Raw genomic sequence first — 14286 nt, 5'->3', positions numbered from 1 at the left:
GGCCTCTGGCTCTCTGCTCTAGCCTCTCTCTCTCTGGCCCAAGAGAGCAGAGTTTCCCCAATTCTCTGGCTTGTGGCCTGGACAGCCTGGTCAGAACAAGCAGCAGAGCCTTTCCTAACCTCCTGTAGGACGAAGACGGCCTCCTCCCTGGTTGGGCTGCAGTCTATATTGATGCCGCCCCGAGCGTTGGGACAGTCCCTGTTTTCCCGCCCTTTCCTGCCTTGGGGCAGCTGGGAACTGTAGTCCACCAGATGAGGAAGCCCCATTCAACCCACTCTCAGTCACACTCTCTGGAACTACAGCTCAATTAAACCTTATGGCGGAACATTTTAAACAAACAACCACAGACAGCATCCCAGCAGCCATCTTACAAACACAGGTAACTGCCATTTCGTTACACCTACCCACAGCCACTGAGGGAAAAGTTAAGTCCCACACAGGAGGCAAGCAGGAGAAGCATCTTCGTCAAAGAGACAAAGCCATTTGCCAGGAATTCTGACAGGGCAGAGTGGCCGAAGGGGGGAGTGGGCAGGGAAGAGGAGCAGACCCACCCCCGGCCAATGGCACACAAGTAGTACTGAGTGGCAGCTGACGGGTCAATGGCTGAGGGAGTGCATGGAATCCTGCCACCCCAACTGACAATTATATATAAGGAGAGATATCTAAATGCTGCAAATGCTCTCATAATTTCATCTTAAACTAATCAAAATTTACTTCTAAGTGGCAAGGAATTCTAATTGGTTTGTTTGTTAAGGCAGAATTAGTCTGGTTTTTTTTGCTGGGATTGGAATAATTTGTACTCAAATAATGCCATATATTTCAGTTGCATCTGTAGATGCATGACAGATTTTTCCTCTTGGCCCCTAACACCCTCAAAAGCACCCCTTCTGTGTATTTAAAAAAACTTTTTGGTCTACTTTGCATATTCAAGAACAACGATCTCCATCATGCCATATATTTTTCCTGTAAATGTCTTACAGGCATTTAAATACTTGGTTCTTTTAGCCTTTTCTTAGTTATTGTCTTCTTAGTGACTCTTTCAGCCAATAAAAACCGTGCTGGCAGTGAACACCAAGCAGGCTTCTTGAAGCTGCTGCTGATCTTGCATCCATTTCTTTCTTGTTTATTGTGGCTGTCCAGCCTCTGTCCTTTGGTTTTCTCTGTATTCCCCTCCCCCCAATTTCATATGCTGAGTGGTTTGTAGCCTTTGGCTTGCACCACCAGTGAGCAAGTGGGAACATAAATTAACTTAGCATGTTTCTTCTGATGCAAGTTCTTGTGCAACACCCAGAACTTTCCCCACTAGACTTTTTTTTTGCCATCAGGTCACAGGTGATTTAAAGCGACACGATAGGGTTTTCAAGGCAAGAGACATTCAGAAGTGGTTTGCCATTGCCTGCCTCTGTGTAGAAACGCTAGACTTCCTGACACTGTTAAGCTTCCAAGATCTGATGAGATTAGACTGGCCTGGCCTCAATTATATCTAAACTAGACATTACAATGCTAAGAAGTTGATTGCACACGATCTTGCACAAATGGAAACACAAGTGAGGATTCAATAAGTTTAACCTGGCAGAAATAGCTACTGCAGTTGTGGCGTTCTTGCTATTTGGGGGAGACTGTTTTTCCTTTTTCCTCTGTGTATATAAACTTGGTAGTTTTCTACTGCCACCAGGAACTAAAAATTCCAATTCTCTCTCTTTTGGTAGTATGACCCAGGGTCTGGGCACTTCGACTATGTGGCCCTGAGGAAGGACTGTACTGATTTCAGGGATATGTTTAAACAAAGATTGATTTATTGAATAAAGAACAAAATAGGTTTCTGGTTATCTTGAACTGTTTCTGGGAAAAGGAACTTGTAAATATAACTGGTAAGGTGTCACACACAGTCTCTCAGACACCAAAATTCCACACTGACAGGCTTCTCTCTCTCATATAGGTAGCCACACTGGCTAAGCTCTTTGTCTTAGGCACACAAGATAAAACATTTGTCTAACCACACAGTTTAGACACTACTTGTTTCTTTGCCATATAGACTCTCTCACAAAACTTTTAGAGTCACACTGACCCTCTTCATAGCTCTTCCACACTTCACTTTCCAAAGACACATACACATAACTCTCTGTCATAAAACACACACACAGATTCCTCTCAGAATATCTCCTCTCACACTCTCAGTCATCAGCCAATCACAGCACACTCATCTTCCTCTATCACTCTTCAGTACTGCAGTCAAACTCAACATTTAAAGACACACACACACACCAAAACATGGAATCATTACAGCAGTCCTTTTTCTTGCATTTCCATTTGCACTGAATCCAACCCCTTATTTTTTCCTGTTTTCTTGTTTTTCAGATCGGATACCACAGGCACTGTTGAAAGTGAAACACTCTTTTTAGCTCGTCTGAACTTTATTTGGAAAGGCTTTATCAACATGCCGTCTGTTGCAAAGTTTGTTATCAAAGCTTATCCAATCTCTGGTTCTTTTGAAAATTTAACAGAGGTAATTGTGCACTTGTATGTGTGTACTTAATATTAAGTGCTTCCATTTCCCTCCCATTATGGAAGAAAGAACTGTTAACCTGGGAATAAATTCTGGAGTTGCCATTGTAGTGTAGTGTGGTACATGTTGAGTGCACCTTGTGTAAAACCACTAAGAAGAATTGTCAGTAGTCTGCTTATTTATTCATTTATTTATGTTACATATGGTCTGCCTTTCTCACCAAGACTCAAGAAACATATAATAAACAGTGTTGTAGGACTGGGATTGCAGAAGTCTGAACAAAGCATAAGTATTAAATATGATGTGTTAAAGCAGGGGTGTCAAACTCATTTGTTACAAGGGCCGGATCTGACATAAATGGGAATTTGTGGGGCCAGGCTATTCATGTCACAAAATGTAATGCCAGGTAGCAGAGATATAAACTTTATAAAAGATACAAACACAATTAAAGGTATTATTTTTTTTACTTAAAATACAAATATGCTTAAAACTCTTGCAATATTTTGTTTAACATTTCCATTTCATTTATTAGCTTCATTGACCCGAGGTCTTAAGCCAAACATGCAAACAACAAATATAAAATGCATTACATAAAATTACAAGAAATTTAGACAGAACGCCTTTACAATAAAAGCTAGTAAACATGCTCTCAATCAGTAACATCAGACCACATTTTATAAACTTCAATGAATTCTATAAAATCCCATGATATTATGGAAATTAGTTTTAAAATTTTAAAATTGTATACAAAAGATACTCATAACATTTCAAAGCCGCTTTAAAAATAGCACTATTGAAAGATATTTTGCCACCAAGCGAGTCGTTTCAGGGTCCTCATCAGCTAATAGTATGGTTATCACCCAGGGTTCCATAGGGAGGTGATATCTTTGTAAAATAGGAGTAATCCAGCAGGATCTGGGGTCAATCCATTGGTGGCAAAATAACATAAGATGATCTAAGGTCTCTATTGCACCTGATCCACAATTACACAATCTATTTGAGTACTGTATTTTAGCAAAACGGCCACTTAGCTCTACAGTTGGAAAAACATTCAACCTTGCAAGCGTGAAGACATATCTAGATCTGGGGGATGTAAGGAAGCTCATATATGAGGGAGTTTTCTTAGGTGGAACAATCCCTAAGGCAGAGTTGGAGCATACTCGCCTAGCACGAATTGAAGTGCTGAGTCGGTCAATGTTTGTCACCCTCAATCTCATCAAATTTAGCGCTTCTTGATAATTTAAATTATTAAGCCCCGTAGGGGCGAGACCAATCCACTCCAGCTTGTTATCTATATGTTTTGCCCACGTACATTTATAATTATCCCCTTTTAAAAGATAAAGAAGACCTCCTTGAGCATTAGGTGTCATATAAAGAACTTTCAGTCTCAATTTAAAGGCTGCCTTCCAGGCTCTTGACTCAAAGGAGCATTGTGCGAATTCTTCTCTAAGTGCCGTCCCTGCGACACATTTAGGGACTCCTGCAATTTTACGCAGGAACTGGAGAAGGATCTGATCTGATAATTCCGAAATTTCTTTAATCCAGATCGCAGCCCCATATAAAAATTGTGAAGTAACTTTCGCATTAAACCCGCCAGAATTGACCCCCCCCTTTGTACACTTTGACCCCCCCCCTTTGTAAACTAAAGTCCGTGCAAGATCTCCAATCACCAAGAATCGTTTTGGCTTCTGAGATCGTAAATGTTGCAGGAACAACCCAGCACGGCCAGACTGTCTGCTACTGAAAAGAGGCACCGAGAGCTGACATTGATAGCTGACTCCAAGAAGCCCTGCTCTTGAACAACAACACCGATAGCTGTTTCCCACAAAGCACAGTCCACGGGCTAGCCAGTCCACAGAGAAGCTAAAGAAGGGTGTCAGAATGTGCAGATTTCCAAAGGCTCTCCGTGTTTATTTATTAAATATTAATATCCAGATTTCTTCCTGGTTGAAGAATGATAGTTTGGCATCCTCAACGAAAACCAAGAATGATAGTTAAACATCCTCAACGAAAACCAAGATCAAACAAGAAGCCCCAAATCCCTCCCCCCTCCCCTCTTAAAAGACACCTGCTATTCAGCCCCCCTCAAAACCCCGGCAATGAACAGACTGGGATCACGGCCACACAAGGGTACAGAGAAATGACAACATGGTGTACAAAATAACAACTAGTACAAGTAAAGATTTTTCAAAGACTATGTGTAAATATTGTACTGAATAAAGTATATACTAGGTTTATGTCTCCGTATTACAATATCAATATGAGCAAATACACAACACTCTAATACAGGGATGTCTAACTCATTCGTTACAAGGGCCGGATCTGACATAAATGGGACTTTGTGGGGCCAGGCAATGCATGTCATAACATGTAATGCCAGGTAGCGAAGGTCTCTTTATAAAAGATACAAACACAATTAAAGATATAACTTTTTTACTTAAAATACAAATATGTTTAAAACTCTTGTGATAAATTTAACAATCTTTGATAACTGACACCTCCCAAACCTCCCCCTCCCCTTAAAAGATGCCTGCCTAAAATGGAACGGTGGGGGAATAGTGGGATTTGGCAATGCAATCTTAAAAAATAAAACACTAAGAAAAAGCTCAGGGATCACAGCAGAAAATAAAAATATAGAATGCTCTGAGCACTGCAAACCTCTCCTCTCCCCCCCAGGTATACTCAGCATGGCAGTGGCTCTCCAGTGTCATGTTCCCCTTTGGCTGTGGGTTTTGAGGTTGGAGTATTCCCTCAGGCATCCGTTCTCAGGTCCATTCAGCAGAGACAAACTAGCTCAAAACATCAACCCTGTATTTGCAAGGAGACAACTCAAGTAAGAAGCAGCTTCAGCTATACAAATATTGGAAAGTGAAACTACTTGAGCTCCACTCCATTGAAATATATTGCTGCATATATTGCAGCACAAACAAAGTTGCAAAGACAATGCGGAATGGATTTCCTATTCATGTCTCTGGGCCCAGATAGACTACTCTGGGACTGATAACAGCCACCAGAGTGAAATGACAGTCCCTGGGAGTAGCAGAAGCATTCTGGGATTGGAATTAGGTCCCCCAGAGTGGTATTTCATTCCCAGAATGCTGCTGCTATTCCCGGGGCTATCATTCCACTCTGTGCCCTGTCATTCCAACCCCAGAACACAGATTCTATTGCTAGGGACCATCATTCTACTCTGAGGGCTGTCATTCCAGTCCCAGAGCACTGTTTTTATTGCTAGAAATCGTCCCAGAGTAGTCTATCTGGGTGCAGAGACCCTAATGGAAAAATACATTCTGTATTTTCTTTGTAACTTTGCAAGCCCTGAAGAACTTCCTGCCAAAGCAGGCAAAGACAAGACGGAAGGAGCTGGGAACTTCAGCAGCCTCAAGCTTCAAAGGTTGAGGACAGAAGGGTAGGAGAGGGGAAGAAAAGAACCACGGGTCTGATTAAAGCCATGTGCAGGCCACGTCCAGTCCATGGGCCTTAAGTTTGACACCACTGGGTTAAACAGTAAATGTTGTTAGATAAGTAGAAATGCAGTGCACTGAAAGCAAGATAACACATACAGTAGCAGATGTTATGTACCATATTCAGTGACTTTTCCATGGAAGGTTTGGCTCATGGCAGTTTAACAGATGCCTCCAGCATGCATAAGTGATCTTGCTACAGGCCCCAAAATGAGACAAACTTAAAAGGCATGTTTTTCATCTTTTGCTGTACTCCTTCCCCATACAGGCACTGTGCTCATAAATGGTGTCATCTTCAGCATGCCAGACATTTGGGGGGCTCTTCATACTTTTCACCAGGCACAAACACTGGGTTTATTTTTGGAAACACACTTGATATTTAGTTTTTGTCCACAACACCTTCATTTTTCCTTGTGTCGTTGCAGATTCAGGGTAATTTTTCCTCTTCATTTCAGCACACAGGTCACTCCAGTTCCCATTTTAGAAAGAGTGAAAGACTATGACAAATTGAGTAACTTCTTCAAAATGTTGGGGAGTCTGTGGACAAGCAGGAGTTTAAACCCTGGTCTGAATCTAACATTCTCTGTCCTTTTTTTCTGGTGCTTATTTGCTGGTATTGTTTTTGTAAATTGCCACACATTCAACCGGTAGAACATTTCGGTTTCACTCTATATTAAATATGAAATCTGAAAGTCTTAGTGATAATCTTAGTTCACCATTAAGAAGAGTATAGTTCATCACAGCAGAGGTCCATCAGTGGCTATTAGCCACAAGGTATAGATAGGAACTCTCAGGCTGGGGCAAGTGATGCACTGTATTCTTGGTGCTTGGGGGGGGGCAACAGTAGGAGCAATGCTCCCTCTAAGCTGTGCAGTCTTGTGAGCAAAAATTCTACTTTGTGAGTTACTGGCATTAAAGTTGTGAGCGAGTGATTTGGCTACGGCATAAATTAGTTTGCTCTGGAGCCATCCTTCCTGAGCTAAGACAAAAATGTGTGAGCTGGAGGCTAAAAAAACTGTGAGCTAGCTCACACTAACTCAGCTTAGAGGGAACACTGAGTGGGAGGGTTTCTAGTGTCCTAGCCCCACTGGTGGACCTCCTGATCGCACCTGGTATTTTTGGCCACTGTGTGACAGAGTGTTGGACTGGATGGGCCATTGACCTGATCCAACATTGGCTTTTTTATGTTCTTACTGTATGCTAAGTCTCTCAAACCTGTTAATATGTATAACTGAGTATTTCAATAGCAAGTGTTATTTTTAAAAATAAAAATGCAGTTACAATCTTTTCCCCCCTGCTATAGGATTTGCCTGATAGTATCCAAGTAGGTGGCAGGATATCACCTCAGACTGTTTGGGAATATGTTGAAAAAATAAAAGCTTCAGGGACAAAGGTAAATTTTTCCTATAAGCTTATGTCTTAGAAATGTAATGTTCTTTGCTGTGTTGCTGATTTACTGTACCTATAAGAAAAAGAAGAAAGACCTCAGAGAGTTATATTGCTTCTGCTATATAATGTCCTGCTATATAATAGCCTGAATGGCCCACGCTAGCCCAATCTTGGTAGATCTCGGGCACTAATCGGGGTTGGCCCTGATCAGTACTTGGATGGGAAGACCAGGGTTGCAATGTAGAGGCAGGCAATAGCAAATGACCTCTGTTTGTCTTTTCTGTTGAAAATCCTATGGGGTTGCCATAAGGTGGCTGCGATTCATGGCACTTTCCACCACCCCTTTTTGACTGAAATTCTCTGCCACTGGTGTAGTGTCAAATATTGTGGAGAGACCCCTTTTGCTTGGTAGTAATTTGACTGTCAGTGTTTCAGTGAACAGTGTCTTTCTCAAGACAGACCACTTTCAAGTAGCTAATCGGTTTTGTCATGTTACGTATTCCTGGAGTCAGAGGCAACTATTTCAACAGTACAGAGCTAATCTTAGGATTTTTAAAGGTTTGTTGTTGTTGTTCAGTCGAACAGTCGAGTCTGACTCTTTACAACCCCATCACGCCACGCCCTCCTGTCTTCCACCATCCTCCAGAGTTTGCTTAATTTCATGTTCATTGCATCGATAACACTGTCTAACGATCTCATCCTTTGTCATCCCCTTCTTCTTTTACCTTCAGTCTTTCCCAGTGTCAGGGTCTTCTTCAGTGAGTGCTCCCTTCTCATTTGGTGGCCAAAGTATTTGAGCTTCAGCTTCAGTATCTGGCCTTCCAGGGAACAGTCAGGGTTGATTTCTTTTAGGATTGACTGATTTGATCTTCTTGCATTCCAAGGGACTCTCAAGAGTTTTCTCCAGCACCATAATTCAAAAGCATCTGTTCTTCGGCGCTCAGCCTTCCTTATACTCCAACTCTTGCAGCCATACATTACTACTGGGAATACCATTGCTTTGACCATACGTACTTTTGTTGGCAGGGTGATGTCTCTACTTTTTATTACACTGTCTAGGTTCGCCATCGCTTTCCTCCCAAGGAGCAGGCATCTTTTAATTTCATGGCTGCAGTCACCGTCTGCAGTGATCTTAGATCCCAGGAACGTGAATTCTGTCACTGCTTCCATGACTTCCCCTTCTATTTGCCAAGGAGTGATGGGGCTGGATGCCATGATCTTAGTTTTTTTGATGTTGAGTTTCAAGCCAACTTTGTCGCTCTCCTCTTTCACTCTGAGCAAGAGGCTATTTAGGTTCTTTTCACTTTCTGCCATTAGAGTGATATCATCTGCATATCTGAGGTTGTTGATATTTTCCCTGGCAATCGTAATTCCGTTTTGGGATTCATCCAGGCCAGCATTTCGCATGATGTACTCTGCATATAAGTTAAATAAGCACGGTGACAATATACATCCTTGTCATACTCTTTTTCCTATGCTAAACCAATCAGTTGTTCCATATCTGGTTCTGTCACTTTTTGACCCTTATACAGGTTTCTCAGGAGACACGTGAGGTGTACTCCCATCTCTTTCAGGACTTGCCACAGTTTGTTGTGATCCACACAATCAAAGGCTTTAGCGTAGTCAATGAAGCAGAAGTAGATGATCTTCTTCGTGGTCTCTGTGCATCACACCCATGGGATCTAGTGCGCCTGCACTGATCCGATCGGTATTGTACAAAGCTCACAACGGGATTTTCGCGCCTCCACCTTGGGTCTGCACGAGAACCCCTCTGCGCATGTCCAAGGAGTTGGAGCATGGACATTCCACCAGTTCTCTTCTGACCACCATACTGTTCACAGCTCGTCTGCCGGTTGTTGTGTTTTTCTTCTCCTCACTTCGGGAAGTATTCCAGTTGTGACCCTTTCCTCCCCTTGGTTCCCCCCCCACCCACCCAGTGCTTTGTGGACTTTGTTTTCTTCCTGGTCTCTTTTATGGCTAAGAAATGGGGGTGTTTTAAGAGGTGTGCAGAGTGTGAAAGTAAGCATGCTCCCCCGGACGGCCACTGTCTTTGCATTTTGTGTTTGGGGAAAACCCATTGCCCTGAGAGCTGCTCGCACTGCGCAAAATTCTCCAATCAAACCAGGAAGAATAGGGCTGTGCGACTGCAGGTAGCCCTGTTGAAATCGGCTCTTGCCTAAGTCTATGGCTTCCAACGCCCCTTCCAGGCCTTCGGCGTCGAGCACTCCACCCTCAAGATTGGCCCTGACCTCGGCTCCGAGATCAGCATCAGATACTGGGCTCTCCTCTTCCAAGAGACAGGCGTCAAAGGATCGATCCTCTGTCTCGGGTTCTTTGTGGGTGAGTGAGCCTTCAGACCCACATCTAAGACCACCCCCTAGTCGGCATCGATCCCAATCGTCGCTCCAACCCGTCAGTCGATGTGGATGGGACGATGATTCCAACCACGGCTGTTAGAGCGGGAGGACTCACCAGTCCCCCAGGCCAGTATCAACTTCCAGTTCACCAGCTCGACATCTCCACCCGCCGGCCCCTCCCTTTCCATCTTGGGACCACAGGCACATGCCATATTGGTTCGGAGCATATCCCCTCTCTTTCTCAGAGCCTTGGCTGACCCCGGCTAGACCAGCGGACTGGGAAGTGCAGTCAGTCCAACAGTCCTGTTCTCCTGAGCCACGTCAGCACACAGCTTCAGCGTCAGTATCAAAGCCTCAAGTTCCTCATCTTCCACAGGCTTCACCTCGTTGTCGACCTCCCAGCCCTTCGATACCGAAGTGATTGGCACCAGAGCCACACTCTATTGAAAGGGAGCGGTGGCAGAGGCGGCAAAACGCCTGCCTTAACAACAATGAAAAGCCACTATGGCTGTTCGAGACCCACCACGGCTGGGAAACAATTAAATATCGAGCAGACAAATGGGTACCTACCCTTAGATGGGTAGGGGGCACCCTCCTCCGTGTGAGGTGTGTGGTGGAGGCATTGGCGGCTGCAAGCAGAACATCGGCGGCAGCAGAACATTGGCGGCGGTGGTGTGACGAGGTGGCGGCGAGGTCGATGGAGCGAGCCCTGGTGGCCAGTGACTGCAACATCGTGTCGCTGAGTCAGATGACGGCGGAGCCGGAAGGCGCGGTAACATGGAGCAGGCACGGCGGAGCCGGTAGTGGACATAGCCGAAGCCGGAAGCTGACACGGACCGCGCACTAGGATGGACCGCCGAAAGAAGCCACCATGAAAAATAGAAAGACCCACCCCTGACACCAGGACGGAAGCGCCGATCCGAAGACCGTCTGAAAGAAAGGAGCCGAGCCGGAGAACAACAAGCCCACCACCTGGGTGCTGGTAGGCAGCCTCGTCCCGCACTATGTGGCCTTAGTTAGGGAAGCAACATTAGAAACTTCTATGTAAACCGCCCAGAGACCCTTCGGGGTTAGGGCGGTATATAAGCCGAATAAATAAATAAATAAATAAATAAATTCCTAGGGAATCTCAGGGAGATACCCCAAAGGATAGGCTGCTGACACCAATCTTAAAGTCTGCCTCAGAGTTGTTGGATGAAGACTCAGAAGTGGAACCATCTGGAGCTGAGAGCTCACCGGAGGGGCCATCGCCAAAGCCTATGGTCTCGAAAATGATCTTCCCATTTCCCCATAGGACGATCTCACATCTTGTGGAGACTTAGTGAACCGTATGGCCCTTGGACTCTCTATTGTTCAACCGCAGCCGTCTGTCTCCGATGCAGTGTTCGGCGTGGTTCAACTTGACACGTCAACCACAATTGCACTCCCCATGTCTTCAATCCTTCTCCTGGTGATAAAGATGCCTTGAGAGAAACCGTTGTTGGCACCAGTATCTTCTAGGTGCCTTGATCACATGTACAAGGTGCAGGAGATGGGTGCAGAGTTCTTGTATACCCACCCGAGACTGAACTCCATGGTGGTGTCTTCTTCTTCAAAGACCAAACGCACACACACTACCCCCGCGGATAACGAAAGCAGGAAGCGAGATTCCTTTGGAAGAAGGTTCTATTCAGCAGGTGCTCTGGGGATCAAGACGGATAACTATTTGGCCTGTATGAGCTGGTACCAGTACGCATTATGGGAACAGCTCAGTGAACTGTTGTCCTCTATCTCCTAAGAGAAACACCAATTGTTTCAGAAGGTACAAAAAGAAGGGCTCGTGCTGGCAAAACAGCTAATAAACTAATCTAAGCATGCTCTAGACACCTCATCAAAGACGATGACATCTGCCATCGCCCTCCACCAGTACTTATGGCTTCAAACCACCTCCCTCCAGCCTGATATGAGGGCATACATTGAAGACCTTCCCTTTGAAGGCCTAGGCCTTTTTCATGCTTCCACGGATAGCATGCTCCAAGACCTGGACAAGAGCATCAAGGCCTCCAGGACCTTGGGAGTTTGCACTGCGCCAAAGTCGTATAAGTCACGCTCCTGGTCACGCTATGGACAGAAGCATCAATTTTTGAGACCATTGCCAGATCGCGCGTGGCACCCTCACCAGTCACCGATGAGCCACAAGCAGTCGTTTTATGCCAAGCAGACATACGGCACAGGACATCAACCCTGCCGCACTAAGGCTCCTAAGGGCCCCAAACAGGGTCTTTGACTTTCCACCAAACCCACCCTTGGCCCCTTACCTTCCAACTTGGCAGGACATCACCACAGATCAATGGGTACTTTCCATCCTTGCCCAGGGATACTCCTTAGAATTACTGGAGCTCCCTCCTCTTCCGGTTGTTGTCATCACCCCCCCTCCCCATTCACCTGCCCTCATGCAGGAAGTTTCCAAACTCCTCTCCAAAGATGCGATAGAACCAGTACCAGCAGCATCCTGGGGGTCTGGATTCTACTCCTGCTACTTCACCGTAAACAAGAGGGACGGGGGTCTCAGACTGATTTTAGATTTAAGGGGACTCAACACTTTCATAGAGTACCACAAATTCAAGATGACACCTCTGCAGGTCATCCTCCCATTGTTGATCCAAGGGGCTTGGATGGCCACTCTGGACCTTCAGGATGCCTATCATCTGAATATTTGACCATCTCATTGATAGTACCTGCGTTTTTCCATCGGAAATCACCACTACCAGTACAAGGCTCTTCCTTTCAGGCTCTCCACAGCTCCACAAGTTTTTACCAAATTGATGGTGGTCGTGGCAGCCTTTCTTCGCCTGCAAGGAATCACAGTCTTCCCGTATATCGACGATTGTCTTTTAGTAGCGAACTCACGGGATCGGCTTTCCAGCAATGTACATCAGACTGGGCATCCTGCAGAAATTGGGACTCCGTGTGAACCACGAAAAGTCTCATCTCATTCCAGCTCAGAGGATGCAGTTTATCAGTACGGTCCTGGATACGGTGGTCTGCAGAGCCTTCCTACCATTAGACAGAGCTTGGACTTTGATGGCATTGGCGAATCAGGTACAGTCCGCACAGTGGGTCATGGCCTGCCAGGTACAGAGACTACGAGGTCTCGTGGCCATGACCATGGCCATTCTGTGGTTTGCCAAGCTACACATGAGACCCCTCCAGTTGTGGTTCCTGCATCATTTTCATGTGTGCCAATCTACCCATCTCCATCCTTCCCAATCTGTGAGGGAATCTCTGAGTTGGTGGACTCAACCTGTGAACCTTCTGCAGGGTGCCCCCTTCCATCCACTACTACCGCAATTGATGCTTACAGTAGCTTGGTATAGTTGTTCCCATTGGTTATTGAAAAACTCTATCTTCTTCTTTTTCATGCTCTCCTGTAGCTGTTTTTTACCTGAAAATATTTTGAGAGGAGGGCAGGATCAGTAGAAGTTCAAAATTGGCTATAGATGTTACGTAATTGAGATTTTAGTGCTCTGCAATCTGCAGAATACCAAGATTTGGCGCCCCTATTACTCTTTTTTGTAGAGTGATTAAAATTTGTACAAAGTGCCTGAGAGAAATGTGAAATCAAGGTATTATATACTGAAATATTTAGAGTAGGTTCCATATTATCTATTAGAGAGGCTCTAAGGTCAAGAGTAGGCTCTTAGCCTAGGGACTCTTAGACTAGCCCAGGAAGAGCCAGAAAGCTAGGGCCCTAGTCTCCTTGGGCTCCCAGTAAGGTAAGTAGACTTCTACAAGGAGAACCACATAAATGCAAAGAGTTTTAAAAGGAGGATTGTATATAATTATTATTTTAAGAGCAATTATGAGCCAGAATTCCAGCAGGAGGTTGGGGGCTATCCAGTCTTTATCTGCCCACTGAACAGAAGTCTTGGGTGTGTGCCCAGTGCAAGGAGCTCCTGGTTCTCAGGGAACAAGTTTTCTCCCTTGAGGCCAAGGTGGCTGACCTGAAGAAGCAGAGACAGTTGGTGCATGAAGAAGACTCTCGGGGACTTGTTAGATATGTCCCACTCTGAATATGGCAGCCCTGCTGCTTTCAGGGAGCATAAGGGTCGAGAGGAAACAGGGCACTGTGCTGCAGAGAAGGGGAATGTGCCCTCAGAAGGGACATCTTCTCAGCTGGTGAATGGGTATCCTTTTGCACCAAGGAACCATCCCTTGGCAGGGATGGAGGGGGGCTCTTGGTGATTCAATCCTTAGGCAGGTAGACAACTGGATGGCGAACCTGCGTTCTGACCGTATGGTGACTTGCCTGCCTGGTGGGAAGATGACAGGAGATTAAAAGTTTCTGGTTCTTGATGGCTTATCTCAAAGAGATGAAGGGGTAGATGTTACTTTTCTACAAGGAAATGGATTAGAATTGTCCACTGAGACTGTGGCTAACGATATGAACTGCCTGGCAAGGTCTCGAGGCAGCAAGAGAAAAGTTGTGGGCTTAACAAGCATTGGAAACTATAGATGCTTATATACAAATGCTAGAAGTGTCTGAGGTAAAATCGTGGAATTGGAATGCTTGGTGTTGGAAGGGGGGATA

General features: G+C 45.1%; 1 protein-coding gene across 1 annotated transcript in view; it reads left to right on the top strand.

Annotated features, from left to right (window-relative positions):
* PHF3 (PHD finger protein 3) overlaps positions 1-14286 on the top strand; it is a 93141-nt gene that overhangs the window by 68140 nt on the left and 10715 nt on the right. The window contains exons 12-13 of the mRNA XM_015417876.1: positions 2359-2506; positions 7274-7363. Coding sequence (XP_015273362.1) covers positions 2359-2506; positions 7274-7363 — 238 coding nt within the window. The remainder of the gene's footprint in view (positions 1-2358; positions 2507-7273; positions 7364-14286) is intronic.

The sequence above is a fragment of the Gekko japonicus genome, unplaced genomic scaffold (genome assembly GCF_001447785.1).
Source record: "Gekko japonicus isolate JY-2015 unplaced genomic scaffold, Gekko_japonicus_V1.1 scaffold512, whole genome shotgun sequence".
Taxonomy (NCBI): domain Eukaryota; kingdom Metazoa; phylum Chordata; class Lepidosauria; order Squamata; family Gekkonidae; genus Gekko; species Gekko japonicus.
Note: the sequence above shows the minus strand (reverse complement) of the source record. Positions and strands in the feature narration are given on the sequence as shown.